This window comes from Chamaea fasciata, unplaced genomic scaffold (genome assembly GCF_029207755.1).
Source record: "Chamaea fasciata isolate MVZ Bird 193981 ecotype frontalis unplaced genomic scaffold, bChaFas1.0.hap1 SCAF_3, whole genome shotgun sequence".
Taxonomy (NCBI): domain Eukaryota; kingdom Metazoa; phylum Chordata; class Aves; order Passeriformes; family Sylviidae; genus Chamaea; species Chamaea fasciata.
The window spans coordinates 73,088,657-73,110,673 of NW_027094088.1; the positions used below are offsets into that span (position 1 = coordinate 73,088,657).

The window sequence follows — 22,017 nt, forward strand, 5'->3', positions numbered from 1 at the left end:
AGATGACTAAAAAGGATATTAATTTCCGGTAAGTTTCCTTGCAGAGAATGTAAAGAGAAGAGATGAAACCCCAGGACAGATTTATAGAACAAAATCTCGATGATGATTCTTAGGGATGGGGGTGTGTGGGGTTCGGTTGCCGTAGCCCATCACACACACACACACAGTCACACACCCCGGCCCCCTACTAATCTCCCCTATTAGCCCTTGATAACGATCTCAGGTACCGAGGTGAGCCCTTCTGGGGGCTCCACCACCCTTGTCCTCCCCGCCGCTTCCCCATGTGCCGCTAAGAGGTTCCTAAATCCCTCTGGTCGCCCACGGGGCTCTGGGGGGAGTGTGCACCCCTTCCTGGGGCTGATTAAATCAGAGGCGGGAGCCACGCTGAGGCTCTCCTCGCTTTGTCCCCGCAGTGCTGGTGAAAGGGCAAGTGACCACCAAGTACTACCGCTTTCTGGCCAAGCACGGCGGCTGGGTGTGGGTGCAGAGCTACGCCACCATCGTGCACAACAGCCGCTCTTCCCGCCCGCACTGCATCGTCAGCGTCAACTACGTGCTCACGTAAGTCAGCCTGGGGCCGCTCCGAGCTTCGGGGGCCGGGCGGGCACCTGGGGCCGCGCCCCGCTCTGCCCCGGGGCCGCGCCGGCCGCCCGCCGCCTCCTCTCCCCGCCGCACTGACCAGGGCAGGCTCGCTCGCCAGGTCTGCTCGGAAACGTATTGAGGGATTGAGGGCTTTCATCCAGATGAAGGGTTTCCCGTCTGCCTGTTTCTTTCTCTTTCGAGAGTGGAAAAGATTTAGGGGTTTGTCACCCACATATTTTGCTGCCCCCTCCATTTTTTTTTTTCAGTTGAAATGCACCCAGCATTAAATAAAATTTAATGCGGCGTAAAAGGAAAGGCTTCCACGTACGGAGTTATTTATACTCAACAAACAGGACATCTGTTTTTCTTTTTAAAAATCTGGGGTTTGAAGTTCTTAATTTCATCCAGAGTCTCTATCAAAGCTCGGAGATTTCTTTTTTGTTCTTGGAGAGCGATCCTTAGAGTGAACCACAAAGAAAGTTAGTGACCAGAAGGGTCAGTTGAACTTAAAAAAAAAATTAAAATTAAATAGAAAAAAAAATCAGAGTAAGTGCTGGGATACCATATATCTCAATACGTCTCTCTGTATTTTGGAATGGCTGGGTTATGCCCTGTAACACAGAGGCCCACTGAGAGAAGTGAAGCTCGGCTGGACTATTTTTAAGTGTTTTCATGGTAATTATTAGTATCCCTTCCGGACACGGCAGTAGCTGTTGCCGGCAGCACTGATGCTTCATTAGGATAGTAGGACCAGTCAGGCCGGCGGTCCCACGTTGATCCTTGGGACTAGGTATTTGGATACTCCTCTGCTCCGCTGCCTTTTTTTTTTTTTTTTTTTTTTTTCTTTTTTTCCCCTCTCTGAAGACAAATGTAGGTATTGGAATTGTCGAGAGGCAGAACCCTCCCCTTTCCTAAAACTGTGGTCATGGCAGCATCATGATCTTGCCATCACGACTGTGGCGCATGCACAGGTGGCGAGTTGTTGTTTGGCAGCCCAGTTTAAGGAGTGTTTCCCAAAATGAAGTGGCTCTACACGGAGGCCACGGCTCTGGCCATGTGTGGAGGGGCTGCCGGTGGAGTGGGAAAGGAGCTGCAGGTCACGGCGCCTGCATTTTAGGGTGTAATCCCTTTGATATGTAAGGTGATAACGAGCAGTCGTGCTCTAAGATGGGTCATTGCGCCTGCACGAATGAATAGACTGGTCAGCACTCTGCTGTAAGTGAGTAAACTGCGATTCCCCTTTGAAGAAAATTTATTTTATTTGTTATGAGGGTAATACTTTATAATTTCCTCAGTAAGGATGGCTATCAGCAGAGATGTTATCACTTCTGCTCTAGTTATTTGCACATTTCTATGTACATTTCCCCTATACCAATCCCTCTCTGTATTTTTCACGGTTTATTCTTCCCAGTTAAGTCCAAGCTTTGGGTCAACGGAGAACCGCAAAGACAGAAGTTAGTGCACTGTAACGCTAAGAAACAAGGAACCCGAAGGCGACTAGAATTTTGGAGTGGTTTTAGCCCCAGAAACGTTACAGTTTCGACGATCATTTGAGATTACAGTTTGTTTCCCTGTGCTTTAATCCCCATCAATCACGGAATTCTGCCTCAAATGATCCGAGTTGAAATGAAGCACCCCATAGGACCTGCTGAAAGCACAGCTGGGCATCTGGCAGGATCTGTCCCTTGCTAGCCATGGCACGAGCACTTCGGGCTGGCACGGCAAGCAGGGAGTGCCCTGGTACCCTGTGGGGGCCGGTCAGAGCTGCGTCCCAGCAGCGTGACTGGTTGTCCCGTGTGCCTGTGTCCTGTTAGCCCCTGGCTGCCCCGGGGCCAGGCCGGGCAGCCTCTTCGCGAGTCGCTTGCACCTTCAGCAGCAGCCCCGCTGCTCCGCTGCGCCTCGACCCGCGGGGGCGGCCGCAGGGATGCCCCTGAGCGTCCATGGCTTCGCCCCGGCAGGAACCCCCGGCCGTCTGGGAGCTGGGCTCTGAGTGCCTAACACTCTCCTGCCCGCCTTCCGAAAGGGCGCTGTAGGGAAGACGATTTCCTCCTCAGGAGAGGTACCCTAACAGGGCGGTTCTTCAGCTGATTTATCTTTGGAGGCAGAGTCTTTATATTTTGGTGCATGTATATGGATTTTCAGAACCTTTTTGCAGCCAAATTAACATATAGGAGGACTATAGCTGTTTGAAATCTTTCAAGATTTCCCTTAGAGAATGAAGTTACACCACAGGGCAACTTGGTTATGCCTTGGTATAAGCCTCCAAGTCTCCCCTTGCACTCTTTGGATTAACTGCCTCAAGTGTGAAGGACGGTGGGAGGGCAGAGAGGGAGCCAGGCTGGCTAAAGTAGGAATGCTGGAAGCTGGGCGGCTCAGCACTGGTTGCAGCAACTGCCACTGCATAAAACTCTAGTTTTGGTGTGCTCAGGTCCTGGAGGTCTCATCGAGCCTGCCTGACTCTTCATTAGGGTGCTGCAGAAGAAAACACATTCTGCTTGCTTCTGCAGCAGGGCTGCCACTGCTGAATTTGCTGCCCTGCCTCCAAGAGATGGGTGTAGCTTCCACTGGATAATTAGATAATTATTATTATTGTCATCATTATCACTATTATCATTATTATCATTACTCTTCTCGGGCTAGCTGGCCAGTCAGAAAATACAGGGGAAGAACAGAGCCCGGCATTTGCCAGGTGACTGTAAGCAGAGAAAGGTCTGGTTTTAAAAAACTAGATGAAGTTGGCCTCTGAAATGGGTAACTTGAGGTGGAGGGAACTGTTAGGGAAAGGCTCATGGAGTTGGCTGGGGGAATGCTGAACTCCTTCCTAGAGCAGGCTTAATTATCTTAATGAGCTATTCAGAGTCAGCATGTTATCACTCAAATGAGGAAGGCAGGTGGGGAAAATATAGAAGAAAATGTAAGGTTATAGGGACCTGTGGTTTTCCTCTGGTATTAGGGAGGCTCTACTGCAGGAAGGCTGAGCAGAGGTCCTGTAGTGCTCAAAATCTGCAACTGTTTAATGTATTTTATGCCAGTATAAATCTCATAAAAACTGCTGTTCTTTAAGGATGACATTGGATTTTTCCAGCAAACCAAGAGAGGCTGAGATGAGCAGTATGTGTGTGCCCTCCTATTCTTTTCCCACCTGGCAGCGGGTGTGTGGCAGAGCCCCTGGTGCAGCTCCTGACAGAAGGACAGGTGTGGGTGTATCCACTGGAGCCAGGCCATGTTATAAACCGAGCAGAGAAAAACATGCTTACAAAAGAGAAATACAAACGTTTTTATACTGACTCTTGCGTGTTTAAGATGAGGAGAAAGTAAAAGAGGTGCAAATTAGTGCTTTTGTGTCTTGTAATAACAGAATCAAAATCCCAAACATTTGGTATTGCAGACTAGAACTTGAAAGATGGGATGACTCCTTCTGAAAAATTACTTGAATATAGGAAATTTTGGTCTTTTTGGAGGGTAAATCACAAAAGTGGTCATAAGTTTTGGAAGATGTAGTGCAGCTTTTGACTTGCTAAGTCCCTGGACTTCTCACACAGTAATTCTTCACTCAGGTAAACCCCAGGGTTTTGGGTTTTTTTTTTTGGTTTGGTCATGGGATAAAGAAGTTTTTCTCACTATTGAAAGGAACCTGAGTTCTCTGTTTTGGAAAAGAGCAGATACTGAGTGCCATGAGAGCAGAAATGGTCTGGAGCAGTTTCAGTGCAGGCTGGGCAGGAAGAACAACAATCTCTAACTTGCAGCTTCCCAGCTCCCCTGGGTAAGAGTGATGATAAAAGAGAGAAGAATGAGAAAGATTTTATGCAAATAGGACCATGCACACCCCAGGAAAATTTTAATTTAGGAAAATTAAAAAGAGGTGATTTTAATTTTCCAAAAATCCTAAGTTTTGAGAACTTGAATGCTAGGAATGAGAACAAATGTTTGTAGTAAGGATATATGCTGAAATAAATAAGCATGGTGGCAATGGCATTTCAGCAACAAGCGAAAAGGTGATTTTTTTGTGTAATAGCAGTGTATCAAAAAATAATATAAATGACCTTTAAGGACTCTGTCCTTAAAGCACACATATTTGGTCTTCATTGTATTCTGCTCTGGGTATGTGAGTATAGACACAGAATATTTGTTTCTTCTCTTATTTGTTCTGTACACACAGACACCATATCATTGATTATTAGCTGTGCATGTTTTTCACATAAATGGACTAGAGTATGAGTCAATTAATAGAGAAGGAAAGTGCTGAAGTTTATATTTAGATTGCAAACAACCTTCATTTAGGTTGTGGTGATACGTGTGATTTATGGATAAATTATTTATTTATCCATAAATAAATGGATAATGCAAAATCCAAATCCTTTGACTTTCTGAGCATGAGCAAATATTATAATAATTTTTCCCCAGAGAAAGCTAGAGAAGTTTTCCTGTATACATTTTGTTGTCCTTTAGCATTTAAAAGAATAGCAATAGTGGTGTCATATACAGATAACCTGGATTAGGTGCGTAATTGTGACTAATCTCTGTCCTAATGATACAGCATGTATTTGATATGGTTCCAGATGACCTCTTCATGTTACATTGTGTAACTGGCTGATTAGAAACACAAATTGAATGCAATTTATTTGAAAGATTATTTCACAAATAACTGCCATATTGACAAAAGTTTTACCAAACAATGTGATAAATGCAATTTAGAATAAATTAGCCATTAATTGTATCTACACACTTAATCTTTAGGTTGCTATTACTATTCATAGCTTTGCGTACTACCAGATTTGAAACGATGGTATAAGAAAGGTGCTGTCTTCATGTGTAATGGCTCAGACTTCAAAAACATCCTGGCATATGTCCTTCCTGGCATATTAAGTGGGCTTTGGGGAATTTTGTGTTTCACATGAAAACACTCTCCCCATATTTGTGGACAGCTACAGTTATATATTTTCATTGCTTCTCATAGAAATCCTCTTTTTGTCCTGTCTCTGGTACATCAGGTCTCTCCTCTGCCTCTTCCTTGTCAATGGGAGAATCCACAAACAGTGTTTCCACACTCACAGGCCTCCCTTGCTTGAACATTTCTCTCGAACTGACCCATTTGGCATTGCCACAGAGTTCTTCCCTTAGTCGTAGGTAGATACTTGTTCCCTTGTATCTCTCAAGTGTGTGATGGAGTAGGTAGGACAGGGAACACCCTAGGAAAGTTAACCATCCTCATATCATTAGTGTAATTGGTTGTATTAGTAAGCTTAGTCATCCAACTTAAATACTAGAGATAAGGCTTAATGACTTTACCTGGATAAGGTTTGGAGTGTTTTTTTTCCTAAAGAGTTGTTAATAGTAGTAACAAATTTGATCTGCTTCTTCTTCTCTGTATTAAGGGGAACTTTTGCCACTTGCTTAGTCGTGCACAGAACTGGGACCTATTTTTTTCTGTTCAATCTGCAATGTGCTTTTTCCTAAGACTGGAAAGCCTACCATCATTCCCATTATTTGATTAGCGATGTAAATATATAGACGAATTGTTTTAATAAATCAAAATGCTTGGGAAACGTATGTCTCAAAGAAAAAAAAATACTCCTCTTGAAGTACTCAGTGCAGTATTCTGTTTGTTCACCATTAGTTTTTATTACAGACTTGTCTCCCTGGAACATTGTTTATGTATTTCTTGCAAATAGGAGACAGGCTTTTCCAGGTGTCCGCAATACGTTTCTGCAGTTCTTCTTTGTTCATGTAGGGGCTTTCTCAGCTACCATTTGTTTAATTCACTCCAAATTTCTATGCTTACATTTAAACCAGGTGACTGTAATGGCCAAGGCACTAAAACTGTGGGCCAGAGCTGAGAGTCACTGTTCATATGAAGAGTTTTATTTGCTAGAGTAAGGATTAAAGGATTGCAGCTCAGACCTATGGAAAAAATCCCCCCAGCTGTTAGTTTTAACGCATGCATGCTGAGAGTCTTGCATGGCATGAAATTCAAGGTTGAAAAACTGTCTTTATTCCAAGGAAGAAGAGTGACTTCAAATGCTTTCCACTTCATCATTTTCCCATTCAGTGTGTGGCTGCTCCAGGCTTTCGGAAACACCCTCCTTTCAAATACTGACTTACAGATCTTGTAAAATGTTTGTCTAGGGCTGAGACATATTCAGCAGGGGCAATGGCTGAAACAATTACTATCTCCAGCTGTCTGCCTCACTTCACTGATAAAAGGTACAGGGCCTGCTCCAGGGACTCTTTTTCCTAAAATACCATGGTTTATGGTTTAAAGTAAACTGCCACAGATTTTACTTTACGTGGAAGCATTGGACTGTAGCACAGCTGTTCTTTCTAGAGAGGTTGTTCACACTTTATCCTCATTCTGCCCTTCCACAATCTGAATGGCATAACTGTGGCTTGTCAACATCCTGCCAGCAGCTGGGTGCTCCAACACCTTTTGGGGGTCAGTCTCAGTGGTCCTTCTATGTGGCAGAGGAGACACTCTGAACCATGGAGTTTATGGTTATTTTCACTGCTCTATGATAGTTCAGAAAACTGAAGAGGCAGCTGGAAGAGTATCTGCTGGTTTTAGTACACCACATTTGTAGCTTGTCTGTGAACTGTGTTAGTGACTGTGCAGAAGAGACAAGCCAAGAAGTCCACTGCTATCAAAGGATTCCCCTCCATGCTCCCACCCTCTTAATACTCCACATAAAACCGGATGCAGAACTGGGTCCTGCTCTCATAACAACAGCAGTATGTTCCTTAAGTAGGCTTACAATTTTACTAGCTCTGCTTCTGTTTCGTTAATCCATTGCATGTTTGCTCTTGTTACTCTGTGCTGCATCTTAGTACTGCTGCCATTCCCGTGTTGTTTCACTGCAATTATTCTGAGGTTCAACAGGTGTGATAAGTTACTAAACTGTTTCTGAAGCAAGATCTTCCTGCTACATTATGTTGTTCTTACTAGTTTTTATTCGTACACAAATGTGGCATTTTGACACAGCCTAAATTAAGTGTTAACAAATAAATCTCCTTTGTCCGTTCAACAGTGGCAAGTATCTGTTTGAAATCTAATTCTCCTTCCCTCACCTCTCTTTTGTACTTTACAGTGTGGGCCAGGCTCCAGCACATATGTTCGTACTCAGTGGGTTACTTCAGAGGCAGCCCCTTTCACTTTGATGACACTATTTATGGAGGCAGGCACTGCTCTGTGTGAACAAGGGTAGAGCGTCTGACCCTTCGGAAGGCTTGGGATGGTTGAAGTCTGGAGTCAATCTCATGATCTTTAACACAGTTAGATGATTTATTCCTGTTGTTGTCTTTTGTTATCATCCACTTAGTGCAATTAAATTGCAGAAGTCCTGATTTACTAAGGCACTTGAGCACATGTCGGGCTCTAAAAGTTCTTAGACAAAACTTTCAGTACACGATTGTATCCTGGTGAATTCAGTTTTGAAATAAAAAAACCCTTAGGCACACGGGTGGAAATAAGAATATTCCTTGGCTTTGCCAAATAAAGATGGCTTGAAGGACGCATTTTGTTACTGTGTTGAATTTGGGCCTAATAGAGAACAGACATAGTTTTTCAGCTACAAACCACTGTGTATAAATCTTGGGGACAGCAATGTTGAAAATAACGGCTATTATCTGCAGAAGCTTCAGTGCAGCTATGGAAACTCAAACGCCTGGCTAACTAAAGTTTGGCTACACCCATAGCATTGTGCAGATATTTTGACATAACCTAGAGTGAAGACCTTTAAACCTATCCAACATTCAATGCTCTTACATCTGTGCTGTCAGTGACTAAGCAAATGTGCCCTGAAGGCACACTGTTCCCAAGTAGCCTGCAGCTTTGATTGTCCCTGTACTGTGTTTGGCAGCTGGTAGCCTGGGCTGCTGCTGTAGGAAATTCTCTGATTTAGGCCCTGGATTGCTAAAATCAATCCAAAGGCATTGCACACTATTTTTTTCTTGCTGTTTCCAAAGACTTTTTTGTACACACAACAAAATAATAATGACTGCTTTGTGAGGCCTATCTCAATGGAGTATTTGCTCACAGAAAGGCTGGATCTGAGGGTAAATGCCCTGATAGCATCATCCCTGTTGCAGCCAAACTTCTGAATGGTGTTTGGCTGCAAGATAATTCTGTTGATCCTAAGCTTCTGGTAGGATAGTTAAACTGTCATTTTTCAAAAGATAATCAGCCTCCTCAGAGCTCTCTGGTGTTTGAAAAATAGCAGTGGGGGTGTGGAGGTGGCTTCACTCCAAAGAAAACTGCCTGTGTGATTGCAGTGGTGTAACACGGGAACATGCAGCTGGGTCTTCTGTGGTGCTATCTAGTGAGTTCAAGAAAGCAGTAGGAGAGAAGGTGCACAGAGCTGTTTGCACAGGTATAGCACTCTTGGGTTGCTCCAAATGTGCTGCAGCAGTGGCCACCACAAGCATAGCAAATCTCATACAATGCAATATTCTGGACTCTGCACAAACAAAATCAAGCCTTCAGTTCCTTCAGCTGCAGATTAGCTGTAGTGTTGGTTGGAGAATGGTTGTAGGTTGGCCATGGAGATGATCTGCATGAATGCTGTGGACAGTTTTATGGGAACAATAAGAGTGTCTCTGCTTAGTCAGAGACTGTCCTAAGCATCTGGAAACCCTTGATGAATATGCATGTGGAGCAGTGACAACAGAACTAGGGCCCTGACTGTTCTAGTCAAAGCTATGACCAAGATGACAAAGGTACTAGGCAGATTAAGGTTTCTAAAGAAGACCATAGCTAGATATTTTGTGTTTTATTAGATTATTTTCATTTATTTTTTGAGAAATTTTTAAGTATTTGACTACCTATAAACACTCAACCCACTGGAGACTTACATAAGCTGGATTTTCACATGGGCATACATTTCTTGAACTGTACCACTAACTGAATGTTAATGTAGAGTTTTTGTTATCCTAACATTGTCAGAAAGAAAAAATTGCTATTAAAAAAGCCTTCTGGTTTTGCTAGAAGATGTGGGGTAACAGCAGTCGTGTAAGAGATGGTGGTATAACTTATTCAGTGGTCTGGAGAGTCTAGGGAATCAAACAGGTTATCCAGTATAAATTTAAATGTTTAATGGACCCACTTAACAAATATAAATATGTATTATCTACATTTTGAGGAGACAGCTCAGTGATTATTAGGAAATTATCAAATAAAATGGAGACTTATGTATTACATTATAATCTCATGATATTTTCTTTTCTTGTTAACTGTCTCCTCTTTTATCAGCACAAAACTCTGCATTGTATGTCTATCAAAGCTGGATGACCAAGCTGAGTCCAATAAGAACAGACTTAGACCCAAGCGGCAAGTAATGTGGGTGGGATCTGACTGCTGCAGAGGTTTGGCTGTGGATAGGAAGGAGTTAAGAAACAGTCTGATTCTGGTGCAAAAAATGAAATGAGGAAACAGGTATATTAATTTTAAAAATACCCCAAAAACCCATTCTCCCCAAAATCCAAAATTCCATTGCAAGTCCTTGCCTCTCTTCCTCCCCTTACCTACCTTAAAATTTTAGCAAAAGAAAGGAAAGAAAATTTGAAAAGTTGTTATTAAGTATTATAGCATGGTTTGTCTCTTAATGGCAAGTGACAGCCCTCAGAGGCAAAGTGCCCTCCCTTGGCCAAACCTGAGGAACTCTGGACTAGTGAAACAGAAAGACTTTCATTGTAGAAAAATATTACTTCTTCTAAGGAAGGTGAAAGTCTTACAAGAAAGTACAAATCTGATGAAAGAGAAAGGGGTCTATTGTAAATGGGACACCCTACCAGATGGAGTTCACGAATCCATTTGCCCTCAAGAGGCCTCTTCACTACAGGGTGCAGCTGATCAGAAAAAGCAGGGTGGAATGATGGGGATCTTCATTATGCTGCATGCAGATAGAAAATTTCCCAAAGAGGAACAAATAGAATGAACAGTAAATAATTTCTCAAGTTGTTTTTTTTTTTTCTCATATAATTTATTCCCAGATCACAGAAGCTAATCCAGAATGTCATCACAGAAAAGCTAGCTAATTTTTTAAGAGTTCACTTTAGGATCTTAGGAAGGTTGTCACAACAAAAGCTTAAGTTATGGGGAATACAGAGGAGTTGAGAAAACCTGAAACATCACAAAGTTTTACAATAAATAATTAAAAGTAATGTTAGCAACTTTTCAGGACCTCTCTTCACAATTTCAGAGGAATTGAAGTATGAAACTGCTTAACTACTGTGGTATAGAGTGTAACATAAGAACAGTGATAGGCAATCAGCCATATGCTGGTAGTGACCATGGGAAATAGTTTGGAAAGAGGTTAAAAATAGGACAAGCATGCAGCCCATGCATCCATGCTTCCTTAGCACTTTTTCCCAGTCTCCAAGAAATTCAAATGTCTTCTCAGACGTGAGATCTTTGAATTTATTAGTTGTCCATGTTTTGTGGGGTTTTTTTCTCCACAAATTCACCTGTTTATTTTCTGACACCATGTTGGCTTTTGCCAAGATTAAGTAAATGGGGTAATAAAAGCCTCCTTTTTCTTCACTCACTTCATAGCCCGTTTCTTGCATTAGAAGAAATGAAAAACTGCCTCCTGCTCATGTCTTCCTTCTCTGTGCTACTCACAATTTACTGATCTTATTTGTTCTTATTTTGTTCTCCCAGTCACCTCTTTTTCAGTCTGAGGAGAGTCATTACTTTTTTCTCATAGAAAGGCTGTTCCTAGCCCATCATACTTACTGTCTCATCCTGTGCTTTTTCAAGTTTTAATATAAGATGGCCAGAACATATGTTTGAAATTCCAGTGCATGAGAGGTTTATGTATGACACGAGGTATAATCCTTATGTTTATAATCCCCGTTTACTGAATAATTATGCCATGATGTGCATTTTCTTATACAGAGGGCAGTCTGTGTTGTATCAGTGACCTCTCTGCAATGTGATGCTTCTTATTTTTATGAAATTTCTCAGTTTATGTGGTGAATCATATACATCAGAGGTTTCTTCACCAAAATGGAGTTCAAGATTATTAGTTTTAGAAAGAAAAATCTGAAAGTGTGGTTTTAAGACCATACTTAAGCCCTATAGATAGGGCTTAGTGTTATATATGCCCCTAACAACTCATAGTTTGTGTCTACATTATTGTATTTTGTGACTGCTAAACACCCAGATACAGGACTTTTATCCATTTTTGTGCCAGCTCTTCAGTTACTGTTACAAAACATAGAGCAGTCAATCTTGAAAGCATCTTAGCTGGTTTATCTGGTCTCCCTTGCCATGGGGCGACAGGACTGCTGTGAAGCACTTATCTCTGAAAAAGTTCTTGGATTGAAAATGACAACATGCAACAACCTTCATGAAAATCAAGAGGAGCTGCTGTTGTTTTTTCCTTATTACATCCCTTAATGTGCTGTAGAAATTCTTAGTGTTTGAAAACTGTTAATGTATAATCTCTGTCAAAAAATCATCAGCATCCTGTGAAATCCTGCCGCCCAAGCATATCATACAGCGATGTAATATGCTATTTCCAATAATTTCTGCTTAGTTAGGTACACAATAACAATGGTATTACATGTATTCAGTCAAATATTTTTATTCATAGAATACATATCAAATTTATTTTAGCAGTTTAAATAAGTGAGTTTAATGTCTATTTAGTCAAGCATTACTATAGTGAGAACTTCAGTAGATTAGAAATAAATGAATCCAATTAAAGAACACGTCTGTGAAATTTGATATGTGATAGGCATGAATGAGTTGTTTGCACAGCAACTGTAAAGAAATCATTAATGATTAACTATCTAGAAGAGGTTTAATTAAGGATAAATGGTATAAGACATAGTTAAAAACATTTGCATTGAATACATGGGTGTTCTGAAATAATGAAAGAATGTTTTGCATCAATAGTGACAAGGGTACTCTCAGGAAATGTATTTTTTGTTATCTGTGGTGATGAGCAGCCAGAGTCTGAAGCTGAGAGTTAGCTTAGTAATGTTAGCTATTGTGCATTGATCCTTCCAACAAAAAGATGAAATTTAACAGGTGAAACAGAAAATATTTTTCCAAATATATGTTATTTGCAATAGCAAATAGTTATCCTCATCTTCTGAGCTAATATTCAGCAAAGTTAAGTTAGGGATTCTCAGAAGAAATCAGCACTGGGCTAAATTTGACTTTATCAAAACAAAGTCCTCTTGGCAGCCTTGATGGTAAACTCAGGGAAGTACCAAGTGCTTGCTAAAGTCTCAGGATATGTGATTCATCCAGTGTGGCAGACAGAACAACTGAGGCAGGGAGTAACTTTGAGGTTGCACAACTGAATGTCTGCTTAGTTTCATAACAAGCAGTGAGGTTCAATAGCTTTTTTCTCACTTTGTCCTAAGTTTGGCTTCCTGTACAACCTCAGTGAAACCTTATTCTGACTGTTTCTGAAAGATGCTAAAGGGGTTGCACGTGCTCCTCCTCACAAAATCGCATGAGCAGACCGAGGCCTTTGTAAACACTTCTGAGACACATTGTACATGAACCGAGGACACAGCAGATGAGGAAACTGTCTGTTTTGTTGTACCATCTGCTGATTTAGGAAGCCAGGAAGACAGCAAACTGCCAGAATCTGTTCACTTTTCACTCATCTGCTGGATGGTGCTCGGTTAGCATTGCATGAGCTGGAGTGTTGAAACGTTGAAAGTCACAGGCATTGTTTAGAAGTAGAAGAATGATATATTGCAGTGTTGTGGTGAGACATGCATGAGAAAGTGCCTGATTTTTACCACCTTCATGTCTGATTTTAGCCAAACTGCAATAACTCAAAAAAATAGACTGAACATTAATGACATTAACACCTTTAGTTTAATTTCACAGTTTCTATTGCTAGACTGGCAGCAAATCTGACAAATATGATTTTTCTGATGTTTAACTAAAAGACATGAAGAGTGTGTATGACCCTTTCCATAGATTTTTCAAGCAAAACTAGAGGAAATGAAGAACATACATCATGTATTCAGTAGAAATAATAGTGCGATCAATTGTAATTAAACCTTGTTTTCCTTGCCATGAACAGTATTTTCTGCTTTGCTTCAGCCAGGTGGATGGTTGTGTCCATGATGTAGGAATCCGCTGCACTAAGATCACATGATGCTTTTACTCTCAGCTTGTACTTCATGAGTTATTTAATATGTGTAAGGAATGATGTGGGTGTAGGTTTTCCAGTGTTTGTCAGGTTTTGATGCTTCCATGATTATCCTTTTTATCCAATGCGGTAACTTCAAATATGAAAACTGACTTTCTGTTAATCTTCTTTAAGGTGTCTAAATTTAGTGTCTTTTGAAGGAGTTATATGTGCAGTAAATGTCTGCCTCTGTGTATTCTCAGTTACTGCACTTGTACCTTATTTTTCCTTTCTGGCATGTACTGGTATTAATGTAAAAAATGCTTTTCCTTTGCAGTTTTGCAGAATTTTCCTTGAATTGAGCGTTTTCCCTTCTTTTCTGAAGGTTATGTTGCTTATAACTCTGGATGTGTATATGATATGCATTCTTGAGTCTGGTTGCCCTTCTTAAGTACTTTTGGATGAATCTGGGTATTTATTTTTTACTAATGGGTGTCATTCTTTTACTTCTTCCTCTGGACACATCCTATTTATCTGTTCTTTCTGTTTGAGAGCATTTTTCAGGGCTTAAGTTCTGTTCCATAGCCAACACTGTCTTTAAGTAGATAGTATTAATATCTTGAAAACTATTTGTGCCTTTAGCAGTCTAATGTTAATGTCTAGTCTCTCTTCTATAATGAGCTACAGTAGTCCCAAACATCACACTATTAACTGAAGAAACACAATTACAATACCAGTTTGTCTGTACAGTTTTAGTTTGTCCTGAGCCACTCTGGACCTCTGTCCTCCCAACATTATTTCTATCAGTGTTGACTCACAATTTACTCATATTTTTTCCTTCAAAAAGCCCATATAAAAAAACTCCCTAATTTTCTTTTCATTTTGATGGTGAGCTCTAACCACATGCTTAGTCACCGTGTTTGTGCAAACTCTCCTCTTTGCTGAAAATTCAAGTTTTGTGGTGTTCTGATACTACCTTACTGGATTTTTTGGGGGGTCTGTCTGCTAGTGATTCATTATCTCTTCCTCAAACTTTGATTAGCTAGACTGTTGCTGCCTTGTTTCATATAGTACATTTTGGCCACGGTAGTAGGCAGAAAGTGTGCTCTAAAGCTGAATTTTGAGATTTCACATAAAGGTTACAGATTCACCTGGTATTCAAGTCATGTACAAATAGATTGGCTTCCTCTTCCAAACATTCTGCTCCTTCAGCCCTTGTCCTTTGCCATCTTTGCAACTTGCTATAGCTAGATGTCTTTAGTAAAGAATGTTTTGTGCTCAACTTTCTGATGGTTCATTGCAGAGAAATGGAGTTGGTACAGCATACAGAGGATCATCAGTCCTCAGGTTTTGGTGGTGTACATGTAGTATACCTATAAATACTTTCAAGATTATTTTCAGGCTTTATGAAGAGCATTGAGAGAGGCAGAGACATGGCATAGAGTGGAAGTGCTTCTGGGAGTTAGATCTGATGAGAAAATGGGAAGCAGCATATTGTAGCAAGGGGTTTTTATGCTTTGTCTTCTGAACTTGCTTACAGTGAAGCCTGGTAATCCAGTCTGTAGGTGCCTGATACATTGACCATACCAGCCAGATTCTCATATGAGGACGAACAACAAGATAGAGGAAAAATAATACAGTTTTTGAACCATGTGCTACCAAAAGCATATGCATTCACATTCTCTGAAGAGTCAAAGATGACCTAGAATTTCCATCCAACTGTGGAAAGAATGGCTGTTTCCCATCATGAAAAGGTGGAGGTCTTCAATGTGTTTCCCTTTGCAAAGAAGCATCACTTTGGTCTTGTCTGGATTCAGTTTGATCCATCTGTTCTTCATTTAAGAGCTAATTTCCTGTAGTTATTCTGATGTTTTATAGTGATGATAGTTGCATCAGAAAATGAGATAAATAGTAGATTGTCAGCAACATACTGTTAGCAATTGAACACATGCCATATCACTCTCTCTCTCTCAGCAGTCTCATGTAGATAGATGTAGATTGTATGGATCCCTGTGGGATCCTGAAGGTGAGGGCCTTGGAGGAAGAGGCTCGTGTCCACCACCTTTTTTTTTAATTATACATAGAACACAAGATGCTGTACTGGTGTGTGGCTGTTACTGTGTAATAGAGGATTCAGGTGTCTGAGAATAGGAATGTGGAGATTATAGCTCCATGTTGGTGAAAGTTTTATAAATTCCTTTAGGAAGTTGTCAGAATTTCCAGCTGTAGTTTGTATATCTCTAGTCTTTTGTCTCACAGTGCATATGGATTTACTCAAAAATGTTTTCATTTCTTAGAGGAACATCTTTTGCATCTGATATTGAGGCCACTGGACCCTTTCTCCATATTTTCATTCCTTTTTTTTTTTTTTTTAACTTCTGGTATTTATCTTGGGCAGTTGCTGATGGTGTTCTGGTATCTCTCTTGGTTGTTCTGAAGGGCAGCTCTTCTAGGACAGGGTTTAGATGGTATTGAATCATGACTCAGTGATGAAAAAAGTCTGGCATTTCATCTGCAAAGACAGCACAGGAGACTTCTTTTTCTAAGGGAAAACTTTGCATCTGGCAGGAAGAACTTCAGGTAGTTTTTTTATTATATATATTTTTAATGAAGTTACTGTCTAAGCAACTGGCTGTAAATACAAGCTTATGTTGCTTATTCTAAGGTGTGGTGAGCCCTCACCATAATAACAAGGATGTAGAAAAGTAACAGAATGGCATGCCAGATTTTGGTAAGTTTGGTTTGACTGTTTTGTTGGGGTTTTTTCCTGGTTCCTATGACCTAGAAACATTGTAGAAAGTAGTCTCTATATTCTTGAATGCTTGGCCCTTACACATATAACAGCAGATAAGCAGTGTTGGAATGACAGTGTGGTCTGAATATCAGGGTGGTATTTCTCCCAATGTTTTAAAACTTTTTCACTGACACAGGAAAGCAGCAGATGGTTACAAGGTGGCAAAATCCAGAGATGGGGTGTTAATGGCAGGAGCACAGAGCTGTGGGTTCTCCAGCAAAACCAGAAGTAAAAGGGTTGTTAGGCTGAAAACCAAAATACAACTTCCTTATACCCTCAAGGCTCTGAAAATTTACCTATTTAGTTTTGATTAACTTTAGTGTCTGGTGGTAATTTTTTTTCCATTTGACACTGAGAACACAGGACCCTTCCTCTTCTTATACTCAAATAGTCAGGGTGAGTGTGTATATCAGGATGAGGATAGTAGTTTTTTCAGGGCTATTGATATAATCTCATGCGTTGTAGCAGTTAAGTATGAAGACTGTTTGTCATCTTTTGTGTTTCATATAAGATGGAGATAATTTCCTATGAATCAGTTATGGAAACAGATGCTTTACCTGTCAATTTCAGGTGTCTAGATGAAAATTTTGAGGGTAACCACAGGAAAGATTAATGCTTTCAAAATATGTGGACGGGCCATACCTGTCAAAGAGGCCCAAACAAATCCCCATACTCAGATGCTTTCACTGCAGACAGGATATTTGAATTGCAGATTTTCTAACAGAGACCTATCTCTATTAAAGCAAAAAATTTGAAGAAATTACCTCATTAAGTACTAATTTTGCCTTACAAAGCACTATTTATACTTGACAAATCTCAGTCTGCTATGGACTGGAAACAGCATAGGCAGTGCAGTTCTAATGTCAGGGATTTACTTTCATGTGTTCTGTATACACAGACACATATACATTGTCTGCATTGCCACAAAACCCTAAGCCTCTTCAACCAATAAGTTTACGTTTTATCACACGCCAAAAAAAAAAAAAAAAAAAAAAAAAAAAAAAAAAAAAAAAGAATATTGTAGAACTGTGATGAATTAATCTGTTGGTTATGCAGGTTTATCTGAGGCTGCTGTGAGATAAGATTCATCCTTTTCAGTTTTTTCAGTGACTTATCAAGGTTATTCTTCTACCTCTGACTTTTATCTGAAACCATTCCAATGAACTAAGCTGTAATATGCTTAGGTTGTGATGCAGTTTCTTTCTAAAAAAGTTAGACTCTTATGGCTTACACATCAGTATTTGTGTGATTATAGACCAAGATATTGTTGCTAAAGCTAGGTAAACAATATATTATAAATATAATTCATTAAGTGTTAATCTTTAGGTTTAGATAGGGTATGGGATAATGTGTGAAAAAATATGTTGCCTCCTTGACTGCTTAAGAGAAACATTATTCTTCCCTTATCCCTGACTTCTCTACTGATAACACAAAGGGGAAAAAAAATGAATCCTTCCTCTTTTTCCTCCAGGTAGGTAGGTCAGGAAGAAGCTCTTGCTTTGCTCTCTTTTAATAAATCATTGTCAGAATAGGTTCCGTATGACTACATGAAAGCTGGAGAGCTCATTTGTTACTCCCCCAGGTATCAGCAGACATGCAGATGTGTGCAGTCCAATGCATGTGCCCTCATTATGCTTAGTAAGACATTGTGAACAGTGCCGGTTTTCCTTACTTTTATGCATTCCTTTGTTTGAAGAAACTGACGCCAAACTTCAAATACTGACATTATATACAGCTCCCCATGGAAAACCTCTATTATTTTGTGAGTGAGGGACAGACTATTTAAATCACGAGATTTATATTTACTTAACTGTTTTCTCTGACTGGTAAACCGGTATAAGAAACTAAAAATGGATGAATAGACACTCATAAGACCCATAGAAGAAGAAAAAAAAATACAAAATTGCCTGAAACTTCTTAAACTATGAAAAATACAACCTTAGAGATCAAGCATTTTCCATAAAAAATCTTTTGTTCAGTTTATTTAGTCATCTGTGTAGGCTGTTACGTGCACCCCCCATACACATATGTGAACACACACATAATACACACATGGTAAGTGTGTACTTGTACAGTTAAGAGAGTTTTGAGGAAAATGTATCCTATTTACTGCTTCGCTGTGTGACCAATGTAGAACTGTAATACAAATCTCAGAAATATCCATCCCATTGCTTTTTATTGCTGAAGGAAGTGGATCAGGAAGATAACAGCTGGATACAAAAAGCAATCATATTTTCAGTATAAAAACAGTGCTATTGCTTAGTAAGCTATACTCCATAAATATATTAGGGGGATATACTGGCTTGCCCTGGATGGTTTTATTCTTTCTTCTTAAAAATATCCTTTGCTTCCACCCCCCACTAAGAAGAAAGGAATGTTTCCCATTAAGACATGAAGTGAGTTTGTTTTTCACTTTTGCCTTTCATATAGGGATACTGAATATAAAGGACTCCAGCTCTCCCTGGATCAGGTCACTGCTACCAAGCCGGCATTCTCATACGCAAATTCAACTCCGACCATAACGGATAATAGAAAGGGAAGCAAATCTCGCCTCTCGACCACAAAGTCAAAATCAAGGACATCACCTTACCCACAGGTAGCTGTCATTGAAAAACTAAATTAAATATTTTTGATTATCTTGATTTTGACTGCTACTTTACCCAAGTAACTAGAATGGGCCAAAGAATGTGTTACTCAAAGGGAATAAGGGATGGCAGGTTATACAAACTTGAGGCAAGAATATGTTTCTTTAAACTGCTTCTAAAAAGCTGGAAACATTTATGTTTCGGCATGCATAATAAATCATTATCAACAACAATAGCAGCACAGGGCTCAAAGTTAATGAGAAGAGGACAGCAGGACAAGTGAAAATGTTGGTTTTGAAATACTTGGTTTGAGAAGACTGTGAGTTTTGCCATTTGAGAAATCTTGCTTTTTCTTACTTGGTCTTTACTAATTTCAACAAATCTAGAAAGCTGCAGTCTGATACCAGTTAATCCTGAAATTGCAGTAAAGAGGAGTGAGTTTTGATGAGGGAAAGCAGTCAGACAACTTGGTGAATTGGAACAAGAAAATCTCTACTTTTCTATCTGTAAGGCTTTGGAAGGAAGAAAACAGAAGGAGGAGGTCATTGACATCAGTAGACTTTCATTTACCAGATTTCGTTTTCAAGCCTAGTGTGTAAGGAACATATCCCAGCTTGGAGAATGAACCAGACTCAATTGGGTCTGTGGACTGAAACTTACACAATACATTTACGCAACTGCTTTCTGCAGGCAATGTCACAGCACTTGTATCCTTACATTATCAAACTTTTAGCTCAGAAAACATGTTTGTTAAAATAACCACTATGTTTACTAATGATGCAAGTCCTGCTGCTCTTATGCCTCTACATAAGAGGATATAAATGGATATATAAACAAACTGGTTATAAATGTATGCATTCATGATATAACATTGAAGAGCCATGTATTTTTAAAAAGTCCAGTATTCAGTACAATATTTAAAGAGCCTCAATATTTAACTGATAATGACATGAATAACTACAGTTTCTCTGCAGGCACAATGCTTTCTAAACGGATCTCTAAGAGTGTGCAATGTGATCCCAAATGTCTACATAATTTCATTGTTTTCTTTCTTTTTCCTCTCATATGTGCCAAGGGTAAGAATGTCAGTTAAATGACATCTGCTTTTGGCACAGGAAATATTTAATTGAGCACCTAGATATGAATTCTTACTTTTAAGAATCTAACTTTTGTCAGAGGTTATTCTAGCTCACTTGTTCGTACATGTTTCTGTGGGTTGTTAAAAAAGCCTTTTTCTTGAATGCAATACATCAAACAATTGTAATCAAACTGTTTAAAAGAATTGGGGAAAACATGTACGAATAATTCTAAATTCAATTTTTAGGATTATCTTTGATGTATTTTAATTACATTTCATCTTGCCTTATACAGTCCTTTCCAAAGTAGTCATTTGCTTTCAGGATAATTGCAGCTAAAGACTTGTTATTCTTCCACATCTGTCTGATTTCTCAAAGTATGACCTCCTTATTCTTTCTGTCACCAGAAAAAAATACTGAATGAGCAGTGCAGCATTGTGACTTTTGGTTTGTCAGGGATTGTTGTCTGAAAGCCCAGGGTGTTTAGTCTCCACTTTCATTTTGCATCCTCATTACCAGCTGCCTGATATTAAAGTCACATATTTCATCATTCAAAAAGAAGCAGCCATGTTGGTTGCCAGTATCTTGAAAAATGGTCATACCATTCATTGCAGCCCATCACCACAAGTAATGCTGGCAGCTTGGATTTGCATCCTTCCCATCCTTCTCCACCACTGAATAAACTGTTGAAAGACTAAGAGAAGCTGTTGTGAAGAACATGCAGCAGGTGGTACAGCCTGTGTCCCTCAGTCTCCTGCCCATGTAATTTGCCAGTCAGTAGAGGAGAATTAGAGTGTGACTTAAAAGTCACAACTGAACAGCAGGGTCACGGGTTTTGGCTTACAAAGTAGCCTTAGCTGTGGTGAGGAAAGGAAGCAGGAAGTTTATTAGTAAAATAATGGCAGTGGGCAAAGTACTTCTAAAAGTCAAGGGCACTTACAAGATTTTAAATGTACATAATTTCTTTCCCACTTTTTACTTTCCTTTTTTCTTTTTCCCTTACCATTTACTTTGCTTCTCTCTTGAAGAGAAAAATAAATCGTATGCTTTATTTGGTGCTGACTGAGAATCCTTCACATTGCCAGCTGTGTGTCCCTCAGATAGGTGCATGAGATGTGTACAGTATGAAAATTATATTAATCAATTTCAGCTGAATTTTTACTACTAGGACAAAAAGTAGATGTTTCAGTCATCTAAGATAGCATTGATTTTTTTTTCCCCTCAAATCTTATGCAAAAGCAAATATAGCATAATGTGGGTCTTGCAGACTCTTAAGTAAAACTGAGTTCATTAAACTGGCATTGGTCAGTACCTGATTAACATTGCATGCTGTTACTACAGTGGGCTAGAGCATTCTGTGAAACTGGCCTCAGGCAGGGGAAAGGCAAGCAGAGAGGAGAGAACCCCAAATTTCATGTCCCAACTGCAGAATTTGCTCAGAGAACTTGAAGAGTGCTTTTCTAGTCCAGTACCACCAGAGAGGTGCAGAGCTGAAAGAGATGGTGGGAAAAAAACCCAGAAGCAACCAGGCAGATGAAGATTTGGTGGATATTTGCAGAAAAAGGAAATAATGAATTGTTGAGATGCCTTTAGTCTTCCCCCTCAATATAATCATCATCAGTGTGAGGGCCTCACAAATCTAGCCCTGCATCTTTGTGCTCCCAAAAACTAGTCCAGGACCTCATTTATTCCACACACAGGCAATAGAAACAAGACTGGAAAAACATTTTAATTATGATCATTTGAACTGCTGTGGAGTTTAACGCCCCATTAATGATTATTGTATTAAAAATATTTTAAATATTAAAATTTTAAAATATTTAAATTTCCTGTTGTCTGCCTGCAGTGGAAATTTTTCATGGTGAGATCTGAATAAATGTTTATTG

At 39.8% G+C, this 22,017-nt stretch overlaps 1 protein-coding gene across 2 annotated transcripts in view; it reads left to right on the forward strand.

Annotated features, from left to right (window-relative positions):
- The window catches only part of SIM1 (SIM bHLH transcription factor 1), a 48,812-nt gene that overhangs the window by 15,487 nt on the left and 11,308 nt on the right, over nt 1-22,017 (forward strand). For both annotated transcript variants that reach the window (XM_066179498.1, XM_066179497.1), the window contains 2 exons: nt 414-561; nt 18,901-19,066. In XM_066179498.1, the coding sequence (XP_066035595.1) occupies nt 414-561; nt 18,901-19,066 (314 nt within the window). The remainder of the gene's footprint in view (nt 1-413; nt 562-18,900; nt 19,067-22,017) is intronic.